This window comes from Hemibagrus wyckioides, linkage group LG02 (assembly GCF_019097595.1).
Source record: "Hemibagrus wyckioides isolate EC202008001 linkage group LG02, SWU_Hwy_1.0, whole genome shotgun sequence".
Lineage (NCBI taxonomy): Eukaryota > Metazoa > Chordata > Actinopteri > Siluriformes > Bagridae > Hemibagrus > Hemibagrus wyckioides.
In genome coordinates, this window is record NC_080711.1 from 20,406,523 (window position 1) to 20,434,275 (window position 27,753).

The 27,753-nt window shown below is 39.9% G+C and overlaps 1 protein-coding gene and 1 long non-coding RNA gene across 2 annotated transcripts; both read left to right on the forward strand.

Annotated features, from left to right (window-relative positions):
- Positions 1–11,155: 11,155 nt before the first annotated feature.
- LOC131370227 (uncharacterized) lies at positions 11,156–19,741 on the forward strand. Its single transcript, XM_058417446.1, has 7 exons — positions 11,156–11,202; positions 12,324–12,425; positions 13,676–13,698; positions 14,313–14,549; positions 14,748–14,849; positions 15,087–15,170; positions 16,516–19,741. Exons 1-7 carry the CDS (start codon positions 11,156–11,158, stop codon positions 16,617–16,619), a joined length of 699 nt encoding a protein of 232 aa, XP_058273429.1. The 3' UTR covers positions 16,620–19,741.
- A 6-nt stretch (positions 19,742–19,747) lies between these two features.
- On the forward strand, positions 19,748–26,835 carry LOC131365175 (uncharacterized). Its single transcript, XR_009206565.1, has 4 exons — positions 19,748–20,136; positions 24,546–24,863; positions 25,193–25,874; positions 26,592–26,835. It is a non-coding gene; the product is annotated as an uncharacterized LOC131365175 (long non-coding RNA).
- The last annotated feature ends 918 nt before the right edge of the window (positions 26,836–27,753 follow it).

Sequence of the window (27,753 nt, forward strand, 5' to 3'; positions counted from 1 at the left end):
CCTGGCTCTTGGTTGGTTCCTTCTGATTACAGTGATTGCAGTGTGCATTCAGTCTGTTCAGGCAAAGTCTCAGAAACACCACTTTGAATACCTTGACCTGGTACATTTTTCACCTTTTCCTCAACGCTTCTTTCACTGCTATTGATCTTAGGATATACATCTCCATATTGTGTGTGTGATTTGGGTATTTGTGTTTCCCTTTCTTTAGTTGTCCAAGCTGTGAACCTCACCAACCTATCCTTTTGGACCTTCTCTGAATTAGGATAGTACACTATATAAGCTGGGCTGTTTTTGTTGTAGCCAATGAAAATACCTTGCTCGCATCTAGAGTCTAATTTGCTCCTCTCTTGTTCATAAGCAGAACATATTGATCATGAATTTCTGCTGTGCCATTTTGGTGGGGCGAATAAGGTGTAGACGTTTCATCCTATTTTTCATTAACAGTGCCTGAAAGTCTCAACTCATAAATTCAGTGCCGTTATCTGAATGGATGCACTTGACTTCTCCATAAGGTGCTATGTCTGCTAGGAACTTTTCTGTGGCTTGTAACTTGTCATCCTTAGACTTTACAAAATACACTAACATGGTACCTGAGTAGACATCTGTAAAAGACTGTGTATGTCTGTACCCTTCTGTGCTTGATTTTGTCATGGGGCCAGCTAAGTCAGTGTGGATTAGTTCTAAGGATTTCTTTGCCTTTCTGTCTGGCTCCCTATTTCTTGTCTGAGTGAATTTTCCCTGTGTACACACTTCACATGACTGATTTGGTTTGACTGTGGTCCCTTTTATCTGTATACCTCTCACTAAACCTTGTAACTTGTATCTTCATAGTTACAATGACCCAAATTTACAATGGTCAACATTCTCTTCAGCAGTCAATAGGTAATACAAATTTCCACAATCTTGTATATCAAACCTGCTACCACCTTTTAATATTGTTCATATGCAGCTTTTCTGGCACCAACCTGTTCTCCCTTTTTCTTTCACACGGATTCTGCATGTGTACAATTTTTACAATGACTGCACCACACATTTCTAAAACATTCTCTTGCTTTGTGTCCATTTATTCCATATTTGTAACATGTCATGCTGGTATCTTCATCTTTTCTGTTGTTAGTGTGTAACATGTCTCTGTCTCTTGTGTACTTTTATCACATTATCTTTAGATTCTGTTCTTTTCATTTTTTTCTAACTCCTCGTAGATCCATAATCTTCTGAATGTAACAGTGTCCTCATATTGTGTTATGTGGAGAGTTAGCAGCTTGAAAGAGTCTGGTATTCCATTGAGAATCATAACTATTGTCAGCCTATGACTCATGGCTTCTCCTGCATCTCTCAGGGCTGTGATGATGGTTTGCTTTTCCCCGAATAATGCTCTTTCAGAATTATATTCTAGTTTGTAAGCAGCCAAGGAATCTGGTTTCCCAAAGTCATATTTATCTTTGGCTCCATCAAACAAATGCTGCTAATTATACTTCTTTTACTAAGCTAGACTGTTAGTTTTATTCAATATCTTGTAATACGTTGTGTGAGACTTATTCAAAATGCTCGCTTGGTTTTTAACCCTGGGCCCATAACCTGTTAAGTTCAGGTATGCAGTTCTTTTCAACACACGTAAGAAAACAAACAAAATGTTACACGTCTCATTATCCAATTCTTTGGAACATTTATTCAGAAACTTGAACAAGCATTGGCTTTGTACATTTGACATAAACCTAATCATTTTTTACGTACAAGTGCATTGTATAACATGATAATCACACTCAAATCTACCATAATACCTTCAATAAAACGAGGAGTCAGCGGCGAGCTAGGCTCCTCCAGACTGATGCTTAAGGCCTGCTATTACTGTTAAGGACCGGGTCTATGACTTAGCCATATTTGTGGATTCTGGGGGAGACTCTGAGTTCCTAGATGAGGAGCTGGCTCGTCAACTGGGTGTCTACACTGAACCCCTACCTTTAGCACTTCAGGTCTGGGCCCTGGATGGCCATGGTCTGGACCAAGCACTTCACCGCACCAAGCCCTTACATGTGGCTGTCGCAGAGCTTCTTCTGTTATGTTCTATTTCCCATGGCTCTGGAAACACAACCCCCATATCGACTGGACCAGCAGGAGAGTGCTGGACTGGGGCACTCACTGTTATGCCCCTTTCTCAGCCCCACAATTCTTGTTACAGCTCCTGCCATTGACAAGCCCCTTAGAGACCTCAGCTCCATGGTGCAGGAAATTGCACCATGTTTTGTTGGTCTGTTCATATTTTCAATGTGCTGAACCCCATGGCTGTATGGCTCAAGCTCCACAGGGTCTTGCGCATTCATCCTATTTTCCACATCTGCAGACTTGCAGTGCTCACTTCCGGATTCACCACCGTTTGTGTGCCTTGGCACTAAGCATGTTGTTGGCATGCCTTCCTTGTCAGATGGTCTCTCTTTCTTTGCTGTTGAGTCATCCTCAGCATCCATGCTGAGACATGAGTCAAGTTTTGGGATGATGTCGGGGAAAAATGCTAATTTCATTGAGAAAACATTTTTCAGTGAAAGCAGTTTGCTGAAATTTCATTTATTTATTCTTAAATCACCTGTGCTCTTAACAATATCGTTTTTCTGCCTTTTTAAAACATTTAAATAGGTTGGATGTTTAAACAGATCAGAGGTGTGTTTCAGTGTGTGATAAAATTAACAAAATGCTGTTGATTTTTTTTTCCTCTGCAGGTTCACTGTTTCAGGATCATGTTGTCTATAGATTTACTGAGAGGAATCAGTGTTATGTAGCTGTGGGACAACATCTGCACCTGCAAATGCCCCAGGAGGATGGGTTTGACCTAAAGGCCACTAGTTTAATTTTAAGATATAGAAAAATCAAAAGTTCCCCACCAATACCATATCTCACAAGATGGCAGTTTGTTAATGATAATAAAACTCTGATACTAACCAGTGCAGAGAGGAACGACTCTGGAACATACACTTTAATCATCTTTGATGCAGACGGGAGAAATAAAGCAAGTTATACTCTCCAGGTGAACATTGAAGGTAGGACCACACAACCTCTAATCACATCAGACCGTACACTGCAAATTATTTCATAAATATATAAAATATAAACGTTCATCCACACTATAGTTCCTGGCAAGATTCGTTTTTTAATTTAATTTTTTTTAAATTGAATGTGGGTCCATCTTATTCAAATGCAGAAATGTACATTTTTATCAGAATAACAATATATATTATATTATATATGGGTCGCACGCCTTCAGGACTCAGATAATGTGGTGAGTGTGAGGGACAAAAAAAAGTTTAAGAAACACTTTTTAGATGTGCTTCATCTAAACATTTGAAATTGTTTGATGTGTTTAAATTGGGAATTTCTAACTTTATTCTCTTGATTTTAGATTAGACCATCTGAAGTAAACAGTAAACATAGAAAATGTAAAGTTGAGGATTTTAATTAGAAAATCAACAGTAAGTCAATTTGGGATATTTAGTACTGTGTCCACAATTTAATCTTTAAGGAAATGTATATTCATGAAATAGACTTTTTATGGCTTGTATATAAAAAGTCTTCCTCTGTGTTTGCTGAACATCATTGTTCCTCTACCTCTTTCTGGTTTGAGTTTATGTTGCTGTGTTTCTGATCTTCTATTTATGATTTGATAATATGTTTAATAATTTATTCTGAGGTGTTTATCTCTAATCTGCAGCTCAGGTGTCCTCAGTGAAAGTGTCATACAGCTGCTTGCCCCCTGGAGTCATGAAAGTGAACTGTTCTGCTGATGGAGACAACCTCCACTTCAGCTGGACTTCTGATTTTATTGCGCTCCCTCAACTGGAGAACAGGACCAGCACTGTCATACTGGAACAAGACCATCAAGGAAAAGTCACCTGCCATGTAGAAAATCATGTCAGCCGTGACCACAATACTGTTGAACTCCTCCAATGTCCTGGTGAGTCTGTCTTTTTTTTTATTTTTTATTTTTTTTATAAAGAATGATTTGATGGACAACAATCCAGTGCAGCAGTTTGTGAACACAGAGGCATAAAAGACAGAAACCAAATCATCCTGAAGACAGGCTTGACTAATCCTGTCTGTCTTCATATAAAGTCTTAAACAATCCCACCTGCTCATTCACAAAGTTTGATTTATCCTTGTTGCTCCTCCATTGAATGATTCTATTTACACAGCCACAGACACTCTTGACTAATCCCACCCACTCCTTCAGACATTTGAGACTAACGCCACCCACACTTCTGTTAATGAACACTCAAAAGTACAAAATATGTAGTTTTTTTTTTTTTTTTTGTGAATGCCTTCATTAATCAAATTACATTTGATTAATGACTAAAATCCTAATCAGGAGTTCCACAGGCAAGAAAATCAGAGGTGTGTTTCAGTGTGAAATAATACTAACAGAATGCTGATGATCTTTTTTCTTCCTCTGCAGGTTCACTGTTTCAGGATCCTGTCTGTAGATTTACTCAGAGGAATCAGTGTTATGTAGCTGTGGGACAACCACTACAACTGCAAATGCCCTGGGAAGATGGGTTTGACCTGAAGGCCACTAGTTTAATTTTAAAATATAGAAAAACCCAAAGTTCCCCACCAACACCACGTCTCCCAAGATGGCAGTTTGTTAATGATAATAAAACTATGATACTAACCAGCACAGAGAGGAACGACTCTGAAACATACACTTTGAACATCTTTGATGTAGATGGGAGAAGTAAAGGCAGTTATACTCTCCAGGTGAACATTGAAGGTAGGACCACACAACCTACAGCACACTACAAGTGTGTGTTGACCACACAATAGTGTCTCTCAATATTTCTTTTTATATTTAAATTTTCATTCATGCAAATATTCATGCTTCATTCATGCATTCATCACACAACCTCTATCAAACAGCACACTGTTATTTCATAAATATATCAAATATAAACATTCATCTACACTGTAGTCTCTCTTAATATTTATTTTTAATTTTTAACATTTTCATGTAATTGAGGCTCCATCTAATTAAAATGCAAGCATATATCATATTTACGTATGGACAGAGCTTCTTCATTATTATTTAGTTCTTCTTGTTATTCACGGTTTGAGAATTGTGCTTGTGGATTTATCTCTGCACATGGATCCTAAACAACTTGCCGCCGGAGAGGCGTTACAGAATACTTTGCCATCTGTGGATCCAGCGTAGTATGCCCATCTTCAGGTGGTGATAGCTTGCCAGGGAGCTATCATCCATGCTGAACAAAAGAACAGCACGGGCCAAACTCTCACGAGCCATCAGGGAGGCAAAGCGCGCACACTCCCAGAGAATCCATGGCCACTTCCAGAGCAGCGGTGACACTTGGTGCATGTGGCAAGGCATCCAGTTCATCACCAACTACAGGCCAGCTCCACCTGCCTGTGACAGTGATGCCTCCCTTCCAGATGAGCTGCATGACTTCTATGCTTGGGATGAGGCTAGAAATGACATGGCAGCAAAGAAGACCATCCCTCCTCCAGAGGACCATGTGCTCTGTCTCACCACGGCTGATGTGAGAAAAACTTCAGAGTTAACCCACAGAAAGCTGCTGGACCAGACACCATTCCTGGTAGAGTGCTCAGGGAGTGTGCAGAACAACACCAAGACCTCCCTCTGCAACTGGATCCTGGATTTCCTGATTGGAAGACCTCAGTCCCAATCGGGAACAGCACCTCCAGCACCACCACACTGAGCACTGGAGCTCCTCAGGGCTGTGTGCCCAGTCCACTGCTGTTCACTCTGCTGACTCGCGACTGTGCAGCAATGCACAGCTCAAATCATATCAAGTTAGCAGATGACACGACAGTGTTGGGTCTCATCAGCAAGAATGACGAGTCAGCATACAGAGGGGAGGTGCAGTGGCTCACAGCCTGGTGTAAAGCTAACAACCTGTCTCTAAACATGGAGCAAACAAAAGAGATGGTTGTTGACTTCAGGAGAACACAGAGTGACCACTCTCCACTGAACATCGATGGGTCCAACATGGAGATCGTCAAGAGCACCAAATTTCTTTTTTTGTGAACAATTGTTTTATTAAGGAAATAGTTCAGTATAACACAGAATACAACACATCAATTTAGGCTGTAGCCATAACCCCCACCCTCCCAGTAGACTTATACTGTACTAAGAAAGCATAAGAGATTCCAGTGGAAAAAAGTACAAATGCTTAATCACAAAAAGAATAGAAAGAAAGAAATAAACAATAATAGAAATAATAATAATATATACATAAATACAAAGTAACTTATATGTCAAAAAGAGGAAACAAAGGATTTAACAGTTTCAAAAATAACCCTCCAGATCTGCAAAGTTTTTGTCTTTGCTCCATGAATGCGAGCTGTTGATAGTTCCATAGAGACAATGTCAAGCAGAGATAGGCCCATATACGTCTAGTCATTAAATGGGGAGGAACCCAGCGAGTGACTAACATTTTCTTTGTAACAGTAAGAGCAGCTAAAAGTAAGTTTCTGTGTTGTGAAGACAGAGCCAGTTCAGAAAAGTTATTTAAGAAAAAAAGGTCTGGAGTCAAAACCACATCCTTTTCTACTAAAAATGATATGTCATGAGCAAGCTGAGACTAGAAAAGAGAAAGTGTAGAACTTTCCCCAAAAAAATAGGTACCGAGTGCCCTCTGTGGACATAAATTGCAATTTGGGGAGGATAACACATGCATATAAAAGAGTTTTACAGGGGACAGATAGAGTCTATGTAGTAATTTCCAATGGGTCATCTGATGATTGGGGTTTTTTGAGGATGATATGATTGTTTCCCAAATTTGATCAGAGGATAAAGTTTGTGTATCGCCACTGATGTCCTTAGACCAGTTGTTATGATTAGTTGTTATGGATAATGGTTTGCATGAGTTTTTGAGGAGAAAAGAGTAAATAACTGAGGCTGAAATAATAGAATTATCAGTGGGGAGAAATACTTTCCGCAAGGGATGTACAGGCAATTGTGCATCCCAGGGAACTCCATATGCACGAAGCGCTGACATAATGCAAAGGTACATGAGAAAGGAGGTTCCTGGTAGATTAAAGAGGGCCTTAATATCTTGAAATGATTTCAGACCTTTGTCATCATAAATGTCACCAAAGGAATTCACTTTACCTGTAATCCATTGTGGACAGTAAAATGGGTTTTTACCTGATAAGAAATTATTATTATGAAACAAAGGTGAATGGCGATGCCACTTCAAGTTTGGGTCTATCTTTCTGGTCACTGTTCTCCAAGTGGTGATAAAATGTGTTATGATGGGGCCAAAGCGTAGTTTACATTGTCTAAGAGAGACACCAGCAAAAACCAAATGCTCTATATTGTGAGGGAGAACAAGAGATTCTTCAATAGACCACCATGAAGTTGACACATTTGGCTTAAACCAGGCTGACAGTGCACGGCGAGTGAAGGAGTCAGCGTATAATTTAAAATTTGGAAAGGACCAGCCCCCATCTGATCTCCTGCACTGTAAAGATAGATCATTTGATTCTGGGGCATTTACCATTCCAAATATAGTGAGAGATTAGTTTTTTCAATAGCCAGCCAGTGGGGGTAAAGGAATCATAGAGGAATAAAAATTATCATGAGGAAGGATGTTCATTTTAATAACAGATATCCTTGCATGGACAGAAGTAGGAAGATGTGTCCAATTTGCAAGATCTGAGGTGATTCTAGTCAGGTTGTTATTCAAATTTTTTGAGACAATATCTTGCAGGGACGGATAGATATCTACACCTAAGTATGTAAAGGAATGCATCACCGGAATAAAACCAGAGAATGCTGCAGATCCAACCCGAGAATTGAGAGGGAGCAGACATGACTTTGTCCAATTAATTTTGTACCCTGATAGAATACTGAACTAAAACGTGGGGGACTGATAGAACTGGATTGTCTAAAAATAGCAATATGTCATCTGCAAATAGAGATATATGATGTGAAGTGTTACTAACAGATATAGGAAGTATAAGTTCTGGCTGACGCACAGCTTGAGCAAGAGGTTCTAGAGACAAGGCAAACAGTAGAGGTGAAAGAGGGCAGCCCTGATGGGTGCCTCTTCCAATTAGGAATGATTGTGAACTTATCTGGCCAGTAAGAATGGTGGCTGAGGGATTAACATAGAGGATTTTAATCATGTTTATAAAGTTAGAGCTAAATCCTAAGTGATCTAGCACTGCCCATAAATAGTTCCACTCCAAATGGTCGAAAGCTTTCATTGCATCTAAAGAGAGAATAGCAGAGGAAGAAATCAACTGTTCGGATGAGGAGATTATGTGAAGTAATGTACGCAGATTGTCTGAAGCAGAGCGATTTAATAAACCCTGTTTGGTCAGTTAACAAGTTTAGATATAAAGCCTTCTAAATGGCAGGCTAAAACATTTGCATAAATTTTTATATCTGTACCTATTAGAGAAAGTGGGCGGTAACTAGAACATAAAGTAGAGTCTTTTTCTTTTTTTTAACAGAAGAGATATAATGGCCATATTCATGTTTTATGGAAAGGATCCTTGATCTATCGAATATTGCATCATAACTAACACAAGTGGACCCAAATCAGACCAGAAGGTCAAATAGAACTCAACTGGTATGCCATCTAGGCCTGGGGATTTCCCTTTGCTCATAACTTTGATCAATGACTCTAATTCAGTAAGTGATAAAGGTGTAGCTAAAAACTTAGAATCTGATTCTGACAGATGTGGAAGATTAAGAGAAGATAAAAAGGAGGTATAGGATGTGGGTTCACATTTAGAGTTGGAGCTATATAGTTCACAATAAAAGGAACGAGAAGTGTTATTTATGCTCTTCTGGTCAGTCAGAACCTCACCGGTATGAGATTTCACCGCTGTAATATTAGCAAATGTTTCACTATTACGTAGTCTTAGAGCCAGTAAATGGCTAGGTCTGCTACCTTGAAAGTAATAATTTTGTCTGGATCTTTGAATAAGAAATTCGGCTCTATCTCTATATAATCAATTAAGTTCTTTCCTAATAGTTTCAATTTTAGCTGCCGTACGCTCAGAGAAAGTGTGTTGGTTTGTCTGTTCTAATGATCTGAGATTGAATTCTGTGGGTCATCTACCGAGCCTTAATTGATATCAATAAATTCACATAGTTTACTTCTGAACTGTTCACAAAAAAATCATCTTTTAATAAATTAGTATTAAAGCACCATCTGGGTGCTTGTGAAGGACGCTGGATAATTGAAAGTTTCAAGAAATTACTGCTATGGTCTGAGAGCGATAGAGGAGAGATATCAACTTCAAGTATCATTCAAGTTAAGGAAGAGGAAGCAAAAATGTAGTCAATCTGTGAATATGACTTGTGTCTAACTGAGAAAAATGTATATGTTTTTTGGGAGGGGTTGAATAATCGCCATAAATCTACTAGTGCAAAAGGGGTTATGCATTGGTTAAGGTGCTCGGTAGATGCAATCTGGGAGTAAGAAAAATTGTCACCAGATCTATCAAGGTCATTGGACATTACGGCATTCATATCTGCTCTCATTACTACCTCAAAGTCTGCTAGATCAGTGAGATAGGTAGATAATTCGGAGAAGAAAGTTGGATCCGGGCTATATGGTGCATAAACTGAGAGAAATGCTATCTTCCTATTCCCAACCATAGTCTTCATATAAGCTATTCTTATAGCATTATCACCACTTCTAAAATGGAAATATTTAAATGTTTTCTAACGATTATCAAAACACCTTTAGATTTATTGTCAGTCGCAGCAAAAGAGACCACCTCGTAGTACTTATTATTGCATCTGTGAACATCATCCTTCTGCAAATGAGGTTCCTGGATTAAAGCAATGTCAATCTTTTTTCGACGCAGTAGCTCTAAAAAACTTGTACGTTTATGGGGGCCATTTAAACCATTAACATTACAACTCAGCATCTTCATTTCAGTCATAACTATCAAACAAATAAGTGAACCTAACCAATGGGACAAAATAATGCCACTGCAAATGGATTCTTATAAGTCTACCTTTGACCCAACCCTCCATTACCGACAAACCCAACAACCCACCGTAAACCCACCCCACAGAACTTTTACAAACTGGGGTGGAAACAAACCCCAGGCTGCCACCCTCCCTTGTCTCAATCCGTGACAGTAACATGACAGCCCGTATGATACTCTAGAACACCACCATTAGCCCTATTATGAGAGAACAGAATAACCTCAAATTCGACCGAGTAATAAAGTGGGGTACAAAAATAAGAACTTTTAAATAAAGTGTATATACTCTCTATACCGAGGAAGTAACCATAAATAGTTAGGTCATGTATATTGAAAACTGTACATTAGTGATACCAAATTTCCTTACATGAAGAAACTGCCAGTAGACGATTGTCGCATTAAGCTCTGGATGAGTAAATTAGGAGTGGAGTCACTCAGTATTATCTAGCCCTTGTGCCACGTCCATCCTAAGAGAGTGAGGACCGGGGATCGAGCATAGGAATTGATGTGCTTCATCTGGAGAATGCATTAATTTGGTCTCGTCGTGTTTCATGATGATCCTCAGTGTATCTGGATACCGAAGAAAGGTCTGCAGGCCTGCCTCTTTCAATTCCTTCCGTATTATACTGAAGGAGCGCCGCTTCTTTGCCGTAGCAGGAGAGAAGTCAGGGAAGAAGTTCAGCATTGCGCCGTCACTTGTTTTTACGGGACCGTGATGTCTTGCTTCATTGTCATCTTTCTCGGCCCCTTCAGGTAATCCTAGCAGCCGGAGATTATTACGTCTGCTGCGGTCTTGAAGATCAGTCACTTGTTGCTTGAGGGATTCCAGACGGCTAGTGTGTTCATTGATTGCTCTCTTTTGTTCCCTCTGTTCCCCGGTTAAAAACTCAACTTTAGAGCACATATTCTGGATTATAGTCATGTGAGAGACAAATTCGGTGCGCATTGCTGCTAATACAGATTTTAGAATGTCCTCAAACCGCTTTATAGTGGCCGCCATGTTGTCCTCCATATCTGCTCGGCCTGCCACAATTGCTGGTTTAGATTTCTTCTTAGTTGGCGAGGATGATGGTGAAGGATAAGCGAGTTTCCAATTGTGTGACATCTACAAACCAGTGGCAAACAGAAAAAACTACCCCGATTGTAAGAAAGAAGGCGAACAACAGTAAAAAAGGGCTACATGCGTGGAGCTTCACTAATGTGCGACTTGGCTCATGAAAGCCTCAGGTGATTCCCAAGAGCACCAAATTTCTTGGTGTATACCTGGCAGAGGACCTCACCTGGTCACTCTACACCAGCTCCATCACCAAGAAAGCCTAGCAGCATCTACTTTCTGCGAAGGCTGAGGAAGGCTCATCTACCACCTCCCATCCTGGCCACCTTCTACAGAGGGACCATCGAGAATGTGGATAATGAGGACAGCTGAGAAGATCATCAGAATCTCTCTCTCCTCTATCACAAACATTTACTCCAAACAGCATTGTGGATGACCCCACACACCCTTCACCCTCCTGCCATCCGGAAAGAGGGACCGAAGCATTCGGACCCACACAACCACACAAGCTGTTGAACAGCTTCTTCCCTCAGGCAATCGGGTATCTCAACGGAGAACTGAACTGAGTTGGACACGGACGCACACACACACACACACATGCATGCACACACACACGCACACACACAACTGAGAACCGTTCTCAATAGAGAACTGGACTGTGTGGTGTGTGTGTGTGTATGTACATGGTGTTGTACATACACACACACATACACAAGAGAGAGCTGGTCTCAAAATAGAACTGAACTGGGCTGGACACACACACATACAGACACGCACACGCCACTTACATTGATCTTGTTTACACTTTAAATATTTTATAAATACTTTTAAATATTTATAACTGTTCACTTGGTCACTTTAACTAAATGTATCTGTTCTAACTTAAATTACTTTGTTACTTCTACATATACATTCACTGTCCTAACCTGTTTCTATCTGAAATTGCACCCACTGTTAACACTGTTTTTTTGTTTTGTTTTTTTTTTTGCACAAGAGTTGGCATTATATGTCTTGTATGTTTGCACTGTCTTGTCTTGTCATCTGTCTTGTGTACTTATGTTGTATGTTTAGTTTGCAAAGAATGCACCTTGTAGGAATAGATTAGTTCTATGTTTGTCTGCGTCAACTGTACTTTGTTTTCATTCTGTGTAGCACCTCTGGTCTAGGAGGAACGTGGTTTCACTTCACTGTGTACTGCATCAACTATATATGGTTGAAGTGACAGTAAAGCTCTTTTGACTTTGCTTTTGACTTTGAATCTTGGGAAGATCTACCCCTGTGCATACTTCTGCAGGAAGTTCACCCCAGTGGAGGCTAACTATGATGTGGAGAACTGGGAGCTGCTCTCGATCAAAGTGTCACTGAAGGAGTGGCGCCACTGGCTGGAGGGGGCCTGGTACTAACAGACCACAGAAATATCTTGTTTAATCTTGTTTAACCAGGTCTTTCACATCTATGGGCTCTCGGAAGACATCATATCTGAGCGTGGGTCACAGTTCACATCCCGGGTTTGGAGGGCATTTTGCATGCACCTGGGAATCAATATTAGTCTTAGTTCAAGTTACCACCCACAATCGAATGGGCAGACAGAGCGGCTCAACCAGGAGATCAGCCGGTACCTGTGGTCTTACTGCAGTCGTGAACAGCATTGATCGACTGAGTTCGTCCCGTGGGCAGAGTTTGCACAGAATTCCCTCACACACTCAACGATGGGACTTTCTCCATTCCAGTGTACCTTGGACTACCAACCACCCCTGTTCCCATGGTCAGGGGAAACTATCAGATGTGCTGGCTGTGGATGATTGGATTTTCCGCAGCCAGGAGGTCTGGGAGAGCACCCATGTTCAGCTGCAGAGGGCCATACAATGATAATACATCCAGGCCGACCACCGCAGACACCCACACCCCAGGTTCCAGGTGGGCCAGCAGGTCTGACTGTCAACACAAAACCTAAAATTGAAAGTACCATGTTGAAAACCCAGTCATTTATCTTCTTGAACTCCCGCCTTCGTACCGCATTTTGCCCTCCTTCCATGTGTCCCTGCTCAAGCCAGCACACTTTCACCAGAATGACACCCAGCCGAGCAACAAGCCACCGCCGCTGTCAATATCGATGGATAGCCAGCCTTTTAACACCTTCCTTATATATATATATTTAAAAGTTATGTGTTTACATACAGATTTGGTCCTAATGCTTAACCTTGTGCAGGCTTTTCTTTTCCATCATCAGTGTTAACATTTAGCTTTAAAAGAGTCTAAAGCAATCTGACAAAAAATATCTAATCACAATACTTAAAGACAATATGCTACTACAATATGATTCAACATTCAATATGCATTTTCTTGTTTTTGTGTGTGTGCATGCAAATGGTGCATCATCTATGCATCATTCATGCTTTGTATATAATTAAAATTCTAGTTTTGGGATGATGCTGGGGAAAAATGTTAATTTCATTTGTAAAACTGTTTTTAGTGAAAGACACCAGTATACTGAAATATCATTTTCAATATTGTTTGTTTGCCTTTTAAAAAATCCAACAAATAACAATAATAATGTCTTGGAGAAGATTTTGAAGTTTACAAAGATCAGAGGTATGTTTAGGTGTGCCATAATATTAACATAATGTTGATCTCTTTTTTTTTCAGGTTCGCTGTTTCAGGATCATGTTGTCTGTAGATTTACTCAGAGGAATCAGTGTTATGTAGCTGTGGGACAACATCTGCACCTGCAAATACCCTGGGAAGATGGGTTTGACCTAAAGACCACTAGTTTAATTTTAAGATATAGAAAAACCCAAAGTTCCCCACCAACACCACGTCTCCCAAGATGGCAGTTTGTTAATGATAATAAAACTATGATACTAACCAGTGCAGAGAGGGGCGACTCTGGAACATACACTTTAAACATCTATGATGTAGACGGGAGAAGTAAAGGCAATTATACTCTCCAGGTGAACATTGAAGGTAGGACCACACAACCTACAGCACACTACAAGTGTGTGTTGACCACACAATAGTGTCTCTCAATATTTCTTTTTATATTTAAATTTTCATTCATGCAAATATTCATGCTTCATCTAATTAAAAATGCAGACATGTACATTCTAACCAAACAACAACAAAAAAAATCTAGGCTTTTAATTTTGTTATAACTTAAATATTTATTTGTTACATCTATATTTGAGTTTATGTTGCTGTGTTCTTGCATTTTTGTTTGATTATCAGTTTAACTTTCATGGTGTATGTAGTAATTCTTACTAAGGAGTTTATTTCTAATCTACAGCCAGGGTGTCCTCAGTGAAATTGTCCTACAGCTGCTTGTTCCCTGAGGTCAGGAAAGTGTACTGTTCTGCTGATGGAGACAACCTCCACTTCAGCTGGACCTATGATTCAATCACTCGGTTTGAGGACAACAACAAAACTCTCGTACTGGATAAAATACATAATGAAAAAGTCACCTGTCATGTAAAAAATCACGTCAGTCGTGATGACAATTCCACTGAACTCCATAAATGTACTGGTGAGTTGTTGGTTTTTTTTTTGTTTGTTTGTTTTTTTTTTTTTAATAATAAATTAAGTAACAGTGACAGTAACAATAATACATTCCTGGCAGCATTATTAATCAGCAGCACCACTGCTTTTAATGTCATGGCCTGAATTACTCTTCACATATCTACACCTTAAATAACTGAAATGTTTTTGTCTTTTCTTCTTGTAGATCTCACTCTCCCTATCCTGAGCTCGGTTTGTGTGATTCTCATTACACTAGCTGTCTTAGCATTCTGCATCTACAAGAAGAGACAAGGCCTAAGGACAAAAGGTCAGAAGGGATCTGTGTTTTCACAGAGTTTGCTCAAAATCATTCAATTGTCAAATTAACTTTTTAGTTCTGAATGTTAAATCAGCCTATCTGGCAAAAATCAAGTCACTTATTTATGATCACATTTTTATTTTTTATAAATAAAATATATTTAAATTGGACATTGAGTATATTTCTGAATCTTTTGTAATTTTCTCTAGCTTTATTTAGTTTAATAGATGTGTGTTTTGTTGACAGCCCTTTCTCAGGACAACAAGGAGCTTGTGTATGCAGTGGTCACCCATATGGTCATGAACAGGGCAGAGACAAGACCCAGTACATGTAAGACTTTACACACTTTAATAATACATGCACCAGATTAAACCAAATGTCTTTCATGGGTTTAATACACTTCAGGACAGATTCATCAATATCGATTCATAATACAATAAAGAAATCTGAAATGTTTAATGCGGTTTATTGTTGTGTTATTAGTGTCAGTTAGTTAACCTTGTCTGATAAGTTCTTTTACATTTCAGCTAATAGATGTTCTCTTAATCTGAACCATGGTATCTGACTTATCTGCAGATTATGTAGAAATGTATTTAGATAAAAGTGCAATAAAAGAGTGACTTCAGTCTCTGCAGTGTCGATTAGTTTGAACTGTTGCCCCTGTTGACTGAATTCTACACCAATTTTAACATAAACTCAGGATCTTTTAACATGAGTGTTTGCCCTAACTCAGCAAGACCTCAGACAGAGCTTTTAGATCATTTGGCCAACTAGTAAATAAACCTGGAAACCACTAGAAATTAGCTAGGTGTAGATGCAGAAAGTGTTCATTTTAAGTGAATGAATCCATGTTTGGATATTTTCCCAGTGAAGACGATAATAATAATAATAATAATAATAATAATAATAATAATAATAATAATAATAATAATAATATGCTGTATCGGCATCACACAATTGACTATACATAAATGCTATACATAAATGCACAATATAATCACACTCTCCGCTGTCACCCAAATAAGGATGGGTTCCCTTTTGAGTCTGGTTCCTCTCAAGGTTTCTTCCTCATACCATCTAAGGGAGTTTTTCCTTGCTACGGTCGCCTCAGTCCCCTCAGACTTGCTCACTTGGGATAACATCTAGGACTGTTTGTCTGTTTATATGTTTGTTGTTTTCTTTTTTTGTTCTTATGTAAAGCTGCTTTGAGACAATGCTCTTTGTTAAAAGCGCTATACAAATAAAATTGAATTGAACTGAAGTAATAAATAACTTGTATAGCTTTATATGTAATATTGTGACCTCAATATTATAAAGATATATCTGCATTTTTACACACACACACACACACACAGTTCTGTGCTTCTCAGCTCTCACATAAGTAACACATATGTACACTTGCAGTAATAACACCCTGCTTCCTCTGCCCCCACAGCCAACACTCAACCATGCCCCCGATGCCATACTCTCCAACAATTTTTGAAATAGTCAAACCATCTCATCTGGCATCAAAATCATGCCCTAGCCAAAGTCAATGAAATGATATTGCTACAGTCAAAGTCACTAATGGAAGCTCTTTAGCTCTTTTAAACACTTGCTTAATACTATGTATATAAATACATTTTATTTCATCAGTGATTTCTCTGTGTGGTATTTTCTTGTGGTTCAGCCCCAGTGCAGTACGAGGGTGTGGAGTACGGCACAGTGGTCACTTCCAACCAGAAGAAGAAAGAGGACGAGGTGCAGTACGGAGAGCTGGTGTTTAACACTTCTGCATAAAAGAAGAGCAAAGTGTCCAAAGTACAGGAAGAGTGTGTGTACTCAGGGGTCCAGCACAGTCAGTGAGTGACACAATCTCAGTCTGTTTCAGGATGAAGCATTAACATAGATTTTTATGTTTATTTTTTTGTACATAGCTTTGTTGCTCTGATCATCCTGGTAGAGGAAGTTGATGACATTCCACCCATACAAACTAAACTCCACTTACAGTGAAACTATCTATCCTTTGCAATTGTTGAGAGAAGCTGAAAGAAGAAGAAGAAGTGCTGATTTTTTTCATGCTAGTTGGTATACTGGCTATGCTAAATTCCCCTGTGTGTGTGTGTGTGTGAGGCATTGCAGAGGACCGTTATAGACTCCAAATCATTGACCACCAGCAGGTTTTTTTTTGCTATTTAAATTTAAATGCATCAGTTGCCATTTTAAGTCTGTAGATTTTTCCACAATGAAACAGTGTTCATAGTTAGTTATTTATTTTAATGAAAAACACTCATCACTGATTCTGTACTCACAGCACAAAAAGATATCTTAACAAATATCTTTATTCTTGTTGAGAAAGAAAAGCTTATATATAAGTTTTGCTTTTGTTTTTTCTTGTTTTCTCTTCCTACCTGTGAACACACTTGTGCCATCACCATGGTCCTTAATCATAAGTATGGTTTTTGGGACTCGATTAAAATTTGTTTCATGATGACAAAATAAAAAGGAAGTTTCTTGTTGCAGTTTTAAGAGTTGAACCCACAAAGCTGCAGCTTCCTAAGCAGATCAGACGAGTTGCTCAATTTTTTTAAAACCAACATTTCTGAACTCTATTTCATAAAAGAGCTGTACATAAGAAGTGTCCATTTGTATTAAAAAATGTTATGCGAGTGAAATAAATGATCAAAATGTCTAATATTGTCCAGCTGTAAATAGATTTTCAGTTTATATGGTGGCTAAAACTTTCAGTGGTTTTGATTTAAAATATCTGTCACTTAAAATATCTGTGTTATGCAGCTGTGGGACAACCACTGCATCTGCAAATGCCCTGGGAGGATGGGTTTGATCTAAAGCTCAATAGTTTAATTTTAAGATATAGAAAAACCCAAAGTTCCCTGCCAACACCACGCCTCCCAAGATGGCAGTTTGTTCATGATGATAAAACTATGATACTAACCAGTGCAGAGAGGAGCGACTCTGGAACATACACTTTAAACACCTTTGATGTAGATGGGAGAAGTAAAGGCAGTTATACTCTCCAGGTGAACATTGAAGGTAGGACCACACAACCTCTAATCACATCACACTACAAGTTACACTACTCACAAAAAGTTAAGGATATTTGGCTTTTGGGTGAAATTTATGGAAAATGTGCAATGGTGATTTCCTCAACTCAAACAATTTATTGAAACAAAAGCCAACAACAGTGGTGGGTATACCACAACAAAAAATGTCAATGTCTCAATAATTTGCCTTTGACCATCAATTACAGCTTGACAACGACATCTCATGCTGTTCACGAGTCGACTTATTGTCTGCTGAGGCATGGCATTCCATCTTCTTGAAGGGCGGCCCTCAGGTTACTGAGGTTCTGAAGTGTAGGGTTACGAGCCTCTACACGGTGACTCAGCTGATCCCATAGGTTTTCTATGGGATTCAGGTCTGGAGAAAGTGCAGGCTACTCCATTTGAGGTACCCCAGCCTCCAGCAGCCGTTCCCTAATGATGCGACCTCGATGAGCTGGAGCATTGTCCATGAAGATGAAATTAGGCCTGTGTTGTTCATGCAGGGGCACAATGACTGGATTAATGATGTTATTCAGGTAGTATTCGCTTGTCATTGTACCATTCACAAGATGTAGGGCAGTTCTGTATTGAGTAGACACACCTGCCCAGACTGTAACACCACCACAACAGTGGCTGATGCATAGCTCTCTCCTTGATATCTCCAACATCACTGGTGGCCATCATTTCTGCTCAGTGTGAATTGACTTTCATCAGAGAACAGCACTGAGGCCCACTGGTCCCTCGTCCAGCGTAAATGCTCTCTGGCCCATGCAAGACAATGACGCCTGTGCCTGGTGGTGTGGTCAGGTACCCTTGCAGGTTGTCTAGCATGCAGACCACGCTGATGTAAACAGTTTTGAATGGTCTGACGTGACACTTGGGTGCCTCTCACCTCCCTTAAATGTGCCTGGAGTTGAGTGGCATTCATCATCCGGTTCTGCAGGGCACTGTTCACAATGAAGCGGTCATCAACGTGGGATGTGACCAAAGGACGTCCACTTCTATGCCTTTCTGTGACTCTTCCAGTCTCTCTGTATCTCTCTCGCAACCTGCTGATGACACTCTGTGACACTCTAAGCTCAGTGGCCACTTCCCTCTGAGAACATCCTGTTTGAAGCCTCGCAATGGCGAGGTACTGTTGATCAATTGTTAGGTGTGGTCTTGGTCTCATGATGTCAAAATGTGAACAGCATGATGAAGAGGACTGTTTAAATACCAATTCTAACTGAACCAGAAAATTTATTGGTTGATTCATGGATCAAACACCAGTTGTGAATTTTGCCGTTAAGCACCTTGTTAGAGAACAGCAAGTTATGCAAAAAGTACTGAAACACTGAACAGTTGGACATGTGCATTCAAAAGTGTAGAGAAGGTCAAATTAAGTTCACTTGTAAAGGTTATAGTGCATTTTAGGTGCATCCTGAAATTTCACCTGAAAGCCGAATATCCTTAACTTTTTGTGAGTAGTGTATTTTATAAATTTTTGAAGATTTAACAATCATACAAACTACAGGTTCTATCAGGTTATCTTTTTTAATCTTTTTTTTATCTTTTTTAAAATGCAGAAATATACATATTTATCGGAACAACAATATATATTATATATTGGTGGAGATCCTTCAGAACTTCTAGGTTTTTGATAATGTGGTGGGTGTGAGGGACAAAAAAAAAGTTTTTTGTGTTAAACACTTTTGAGATTTGATAACAATTATTTGACATGATTAAAATTATCATTTCTTCCTCTATTGCTTTGCCTTTAGATTAGACAATCTGAAGTAAACATACTGTAGAAAATGTAAAGCTGAGGATTTTAATTAGAAAATCTATAGTAAGTCATGTTAATATATAAAGTACTGAGTCCACAATTTAATTTTTAAGAAAATACATATTCAAGAAATAGATTTATTGTTCCTCCACCTCTTTCTGTTTTAGGTTTATGTTGCTGTATTTCTGATCTTCAATGTGTTTGGTTTGATTATGTGTTTGGTAATTTATTCTGAGGTGTTTATCTTTAATTTGCAGCTCAGGTTTCCTCAGTGAAAGTGACATACAGCTGCTTGCCCACTGGAGTCATGAAAGTGAACTGTTCTGCTGATGGTGACAATCTCCACTTCAGCTGGACTTCTGACTTTATCGCACTCCCTCAACTGGAGGACGGGACCAGCACTGTCATACTGGAACAAGACCATCAAGGAAATGTTACCTGCCATGTAGAAAATAACGTCAGCCGTGACCACAATACCAATGTCCTGGTGAGTCTGTCTTTTATTATGAATGATTTGATGAACAGATCCCAACTCATCCTGAGGACAGCCTTGACTAATCCAACCTACATAAATACTTGTATCATATACAGTCTTCAATAAGCCGACATACTCCTTCACAGCATTTGATGTATCCTTATTGACAGACACTACTGAGTACTTATATTTACATAGGCACAGACACACTTGACTAACCCCACCCACACACACAGACATTTTTCACTAACTCCACCAACTCCCACAGACATCTTGGGATCATCTTTTAATGAGCACTAAAAAGTACAAAATATATAGGTTTTTTTTCTGTGAATGCCTTCATGAATCAAATGATATTTGTGGGACAAAAAATCCAGAGACAATCAGGAGTTCCACATGCAGTAACTGGTCTAATATATATTTTAAAAATTATATGTTGACTTGCAGAATTGATCCTAATGCTTTACTCTATCCAGGCTTTTTTCCGTCATCAGTGTTAACATGTACAGTATCTCACAAAAGTGAGTACACCTCTCACATTTTTGTAAATATTTTATTATATCTTTTCATGTGACAACACTGAAGAAATGACACTCTGCTACAATGTAAAGTAGTGAGTGTACAGCCTGTATAACAGTGTAAATTTTCTGTCCCCTCAAAATAAAAACACACAACCATTAATGTCTAAACTGTTGGCAACAAAAGTGAGTACACCCCTATGTGGAAATGTCCAAATTGGGCCCAATTAGCCATTTACCCTCCCCGGTGTCGTGTGACTTGTTAGTGTTACAAGGTCTCAGGTGTGAATGGGGAGCAGGTGTGTTAAACTTGGTGTTATCGCTCTCACACTCTCTCATACTGGTCACTGGAAGTTCAACATGGCATCTCATGGCAAAGAACTGAAAAAAAAAAATTAAAAAATTGTTGCTCTACATAAAGATGGCCTAGGCTATAAGAAGATTGCCAAGACTCTGAAACTGAGCTGCAGCATGGTGGGCAAGACCATACAGCAGTTTTCCAGGACAGGTTCCACTCAGAACAGGCCTCACCATGGTCGACCAAAGAAGTTGAGTGCACATGCTCAGTGTCATATCCGGAGGTTGTCTTTGGGAAATAGACATATGAGTGCAGCCAGCGTTGCTGCAGATGTTGAAGGGGTGGGGGGTCAGCCTGTCAGTGCTCAGACCATATGCCGCACACTGCATCAAATTGGTCTGCATGGCTGTCGTCCCAGAAGGAATCATCTACTAAAGATGATGCACAAGAAAGCCCGCATACAGTTTGCTGAAGACAAGCAGACTAAGGACATGGATTACTGGAACCATGTCCTGTGGTCCGATGAGACCAAGATAAACTTATCTGGTTCAGATGGTATCAAGCGTGTGTGGCGTCAACCAGGTGAGGAGTACAAAGACAAGTGTGTCTTGCCTACAGTGAAGCATGGTGGTGGGAGTGTCATGGTCTGGGCCTGCATGAGTGCTGCTGGCACTGGGGAGCTACAGTTCATTGAGGGAACCATGAATGCCAACATGTACTGTGACATACTGAAGCAGAGCATGATCCCCTCACTTCGGAGACTGGCCCACAGGGCAGTATTCCAACATGATAATGACCCCAAACACGCCTTCAAGACGACCACTGCCTTACTAAAGAAGCTGAGGGTAAAGGTGATGGACTGGCCAAGCATGTCTCCAGACCTAAACCCTATTGAGCATCTGTGGGGCATCCTCAAATGGAAGGTGGGGGAGTGCAAGGTCTCTAAGATCCACCAGCTCTGTGATGTCATCATGGAGGAGTGGAAGAGGACTCCAGTGGCAACCTGTGAAGCTCTGGTGAACTCCATGCCCAAGAGGGTTAAGGCAGTGCTGGAAAATCATGGTGGCCACACAAAATATTGACACTTTTGGCCCAATTTGGACATTTCCACTTAGGGGTGTAGTCACTTTTGTTGCCAATGGTTTAGACTTTAATGGCTGTGTGTTGAGTTATTTTGAGGGGACAGCAAATATATACTGTTATACAGGCTGTACACTCACTACTTTACATTGTAGCAGTTGTCATTTCTTCAGTGTTGTCACATGAAAAGATATAATAAAATATTTACAAAAATGTGAGTTGTGTACTCACTTTTGTGAGATACTGTACTTTAAAAGTAGTCTAAGGATGCAACATTGTTTGGTGGAAATGAAAATTATCAACCTACAGTCAAAGACTGTAGAAAATTAAAGTGAAAAAATGATGCAGAGTCCATTTTGCTGAAATTTCATTGCAGCAACTCAAAATGGTACTCAGTAGTTTGTATGGCCCCCACATGGGTCCAAGGATTTTATCCCAATACCTAATGGCAGTCAGGGTGCCATTGTCTTGCCTGTAGAGGTCTGTGCATCCCTCCATGGATATGCCTTCCCAGACCATCATTGACCCACCACCAAACCGGTCATGCTGAATGTTGTAACAGGCAGCATAATGTTCTCCATGGCTTCTCCAGACCCTTTCATGTCTGTCACATGTGCTCAGTTTGAACCTGCTCTAATCTGTGAAAAGCACAGAGCACCAGTGGCAGAGCTGCCAATTCTGGTGTTCACTGGCAAATGCCAATCAAGCTCCACGGTGCCAGGCAGTGAGCACAGGGCCGACTAGAGGATGTCGGGCCCTCAGGCCACCCTCATGAAGTCTGTTTTGGATTGTTTGAGACATTCATACCAGTGGCCTGCTGGTGGTCATTTTGTAGGGCTCTGTCAGTGCTCATCCTGTTCCTTCTTGCACAAAGGAGCAGATACCAGTCCTGCTGATGGGTTAAGGACCTTCTACAGCTCTCCTCCATTGTAACATTTCCACAGACACCAGGCCGCCAGAGGGAGCCCTCGCCTGAGTTTTTAGTGCTACCCGCAAAGGAACACTTCCAGGTTCACAGACATTTAAACAATGTGCCTACTACACTTGGATGTGAAGTATTGTTCCTTGTGACAAAGATCAGGTGTTCTGCAATAGTTCTTGCAAGAACAGTATTGTCAAGTGCATTTGCAAAACCCATCAAGCACCATGATGAAACTGGCTCACATGAAGACCATCCCAGTAAAGCAAGACCAAAATTTACCTCTGCTGCAGAGGAGAAGTTCATTTAGAGTTGCCAGCCTCAGAAATCACCAATTAACAGCACCTCAGATTAGAGCTGTTATGATGGCTTTACAGAGCTTTAAAGTAGCAGACATTAACACCTCCTTATCTGGGTACATCACCAGCGCCATGCACCTGGACAACCTCCTGCACCAACAACGCCACAGCCCTTGACCACACACTGAACTTCAGTCTCAGGAGGAGTATCGGAGCTCCAGGGAGGAAGGACCGGAGACGATGCAGCTAGGCTGCATCCGTGTGTCCAGTGAGGAGTGATGGCATTGAGCCCACCTCCAGCTATATTTCTACTCTGGAGGTCCGGGCCACCAGGTCTTGGCCTGCCCAGAAAGGCCTGCAACATCTAAGGTGAGGGAGAACTACTGGTGCTCATGTTTGGCATTACAAGTGATGTTGCACAATGCTCAGTATTCTGTTGTGGTCTCAGCCCTTGTGGACTCTGGTGCGGCCATCAACCTAATTGACCACCACCTCGTGGAGGAGCTTCATCTTCCTACCCTGCAAGATTCCTCTACGAGTGACGGCCGTCGACAACCATCCCATTGGGAAGGGCCTTGTCACGCGAGAGACAAACCCGCTGACCCTCCAAGTCGGACTATTACATTTCAAGGAGATTCTGTTCTTTGTCATCTCCTCCCTTACCAAACCCCTGTGTATCCTGGAAAGATGTGGAGCTAACCTGCTGGTCAATATAATGTAGGGACCACTGTCTCAGGAACATCCTTGCACATATTGATGTGCCATCCTGGAGGAGTTGGATTGCCTCTGAAACCTCTGTAGGGTCCAGGTATCACCTCATGCTACCAGTAGTGACACTGATTCTAGCCAAATGCAAAACTTTTGTAAATGCAAATGCAAAACAGTCAGGAAAGATGAGTAGGGAAAAAATGTCAGCCGCCTTCACATGTAAAAACATTCCTGTTTTGGGGGTCGTCTCATTGTTGCCCATCTAGTGCACCTGTTGTTAATTTTATTAACACCAAAGCAGCTGTACCTGATTAACAACCCCCTCTGCTAACTGACCAGATCAATATCCAAGGAGTTTAATTGCAATACTCTGATATTAAAGTCTTTCTTTAATGTTTTTAAGCAGTGTATATTGTGTCAATTTTCATGCTTTGAAAATTATTACATTTAAAGACATTGAATGATGTAAAATCCAACAACTAAGTAAATCACATGGAGAAGATAAACACACCATTTTGAAGTTTTCACAGATCAGAGGAGTGTTTCAGTGACCAATAATATTAACAGAAATCTGATTATGTTTTTTTTTTCCTCTGCAGGTGCACTGTTTCAGGATCCTGCTGTCTGTAGATTTATTCAGAGGAATCAGTGTTATGTAGCTGTGGGACAACCTCTGCAGCTACAAATGCCCTGGGAGGATGGGTTTGTCCTAAAGCTCAAGAGTTTAATTTTAAAATATAGAAAAACCCAAAGTTCCCCACCAACACCACGTCTCCCAAGATGGCAGTTTGTTAATGATAATAAAACTATGATACTAACCAGTGCAGAGAGGAGCAACTCTGGAACATACACTTTAAACATCTATGATGTAGATGGGAGAAGTAAAGGCAGTTATACTCTCCAGGTGAACACTGAAGGTAGGACCACACAACCTCTAATCACATCACACAGCTCATTACACATCACACAGCAATTTTATGAATGTACATAAAACATTCTCTCTCAAGATTTTTTTTTTAATTCATGCAAATTAGGCTTCATCTAATAAAAATGCAGACGTACATATTAACAACAAACAACAAAAAATCTAGGCTATTAATGATGTTAGAATTGAAATACATATTACGTATTTAATTTTTGAAAAAGAAAATCTGGGGTTTTTGATATTGTTAAAATCTTCCATTTTTGCATTGATAATGTGTTTAGTAATTTATTCTGAGGTGTTTTTCTCTAATCTGCAACTCAGGTGTCCTCAGTGAAAGTGTCTTACACCTGCTTGCCCACTGGAGTCGTGAAATTGAACTGTGGTGCTGATGGAGACAAACTGCGCTTCAGCTGGTCTTCTGATTTTAACACACTCCCTCAACTGGAGAAGGGGAGCAGCACTGTCATACTGGAACAAGACCATCAAGGAAACATCACCTGCCATGTAGAAAATCATGTCAGCCGTGACCACAATACCATTGAACAATGTCCCTGTCAGGAACAGCTGGACAGTTCCCTGCCAGGCCCAGAGAGGGCGCTGGCAGGTGAACCTTGGAAGCCTGCTTCTTTGTGTGTCTCTTGTTACGCCCTTCCTATTATTCCTATCCTGATTGTCACCTGTATCCCATTAGCCCTAATGTCTACCCCTATAAATAGGGATCCTTGTGTTTGTGTCTTTGTCCATGATTGTTATCTGTACCGTGGTTTCTGTTGGGGTTTTGTTTGCTAGGTTCCATGTCTAGGTTTAGTTTTTTGTTTAGTTAACCACGCCATGTCTTGTTACGTTTGTTTCCCTATGTCGCGTCTTAAATGTAATAAAAGCAGTTCTTCGCTGAATCCTGCGCATGGGTCTCATTACACCGTGTGCTGGCGTGCGCACACACACCACGGGCGTCTGGGGTCGAGCCCCGCATAGGGCGGGGGTCCCAGACGTTACAGTCCCGGTGAGTCTCTTTTATAAAGAATTATTTGATGTACAAAAATCCAATGCAGTGGTTTCTGAATCCAGAGGCATAATGGCCAAATGTCTGGTAAAAATTTACCTCACTTGCACCCACACCAGAAAAAATTCTGTCCGTTCCCAGCACATCCTGAGGACAGCCTTGACTAATCCTGCCTGTCCCCATGTACAGTCTTGAATAATCTTACCTGCTCCTTTACAAAGATTGATTGCTCCTCGCATAAAGTTTAACTGATTCTATTCACTCCCACAGACACTAAGTAATTCTCTTTAAACATCCACAATCAGACGTTTTACAGACAGTAGATACGATATGATTCTACAACATTCAAGTTGTATTTTATTGGATTTTTTTGTATTAATGCAAATGGTACACCATCTATATTGTCATATTTCATGACTCATGTATAATTAAAATTCTAGTCTTTGGATGATGTTGGGCAAAAATGCTAATATTATTGGGAACACAATTTTCAGTGAAAGACAACAGTTTGCTGAAATAGCATTTGTTTATATTTAAATCACCTGTGCTGTTAACAATATTGTTTGTCTGCCATTTTTTTCTGAATAAAATATAACAAATAAGTAAATCACTTGGAGAAGACAAAGACACAGTGTTGAAGTTTACACAGATCAGAGGTGTGTTTCAGTGTCCAACAATATTACAAGAATGTTGATGATTTTGTTTCTTCCTCTGCAGGTTTGGTGTTTCAGGATCCTATTGTCTGTAGATTTACTCGGAGTAATCAGTGTTATGTTGCAGTGGGACAACATCTGCAACTGCAATGCCCTGGGAAGATGGGTTTGACCTAAAGACCACTAGTTTCATTTTAAGATATAGAAAAACCCAAAGTTCCCCACCAACACCACATCTCACAAGATGGCAGTTTGTTAATGATAATAAAACTATGATACTAACCAGTGCAGAGAGGAACGACTCTGGAACATACACTTTAAACATCTATGATGTAGATGGGAGAAGTAAAGGCAGTTATACTCTCCAAGTGAACATTGAAGGTAGGACCACACAACCTCTAATCACATCACACAGCACACAAGTTATTTTATGAATGTACAAAATGTCCCTGTTAAGATTTTTAATTATATATATATTTTTTTCATGCAAATGAGACTTCATGTAATTCAAAATGCAGACATGTACATACACAACAAAATAACAAAAAAAATCTAGGCTTTTAATGATGATAGAATTTTTATTAATCACATCTATATTTCAGTTTATCTTGCTGTGTTTCTGATTTGTTCTTACATTTTTTTACTTTATTATGTGTTTATTTCTTACGGCATCTTTATTTATTCATCCTGGGGTGTTTATCTCTAATCTACAGCCAGGGTGTCCTCTGTGAAACTGTCCTACAGCTGCTTCTTCCCTGAGGTCAGGAAAGTGTACTGTTCTGCTGATGGAGACAACTTCCGCTTTAGCTGGACATCTGAATCAATCACTCGATTGGAGGATGACAACTCTTGTACTGGATAAAAAGCATAATGAAACAGTCACCTGTCATGTTGAAAATCACGTCAGTCATAACAATTCCACTGAACTGCCGGAATGTACTGGTGAGCCTTTTTTTTTTTTTTTTTTTTTTTTTTTTAAAAAGTAAATAACCCTACACTGTATTAATGATTAATAATAAATATTACTAACACTGTTGTCCAGCAGGTTCCTACTTACTTGCAACGTGACCTTTATTAGAAACACCTATACACATTCATGCAGTACATCAGCCAAACATGTGTTTGATCTCTGTGACTTTCACTGTGATATTGTTGTTGGTACCAGATGAGCTGGTTTGGGAATTTCATAAACTTACACTCTAAACTCTACATCTCTTATCACAGTT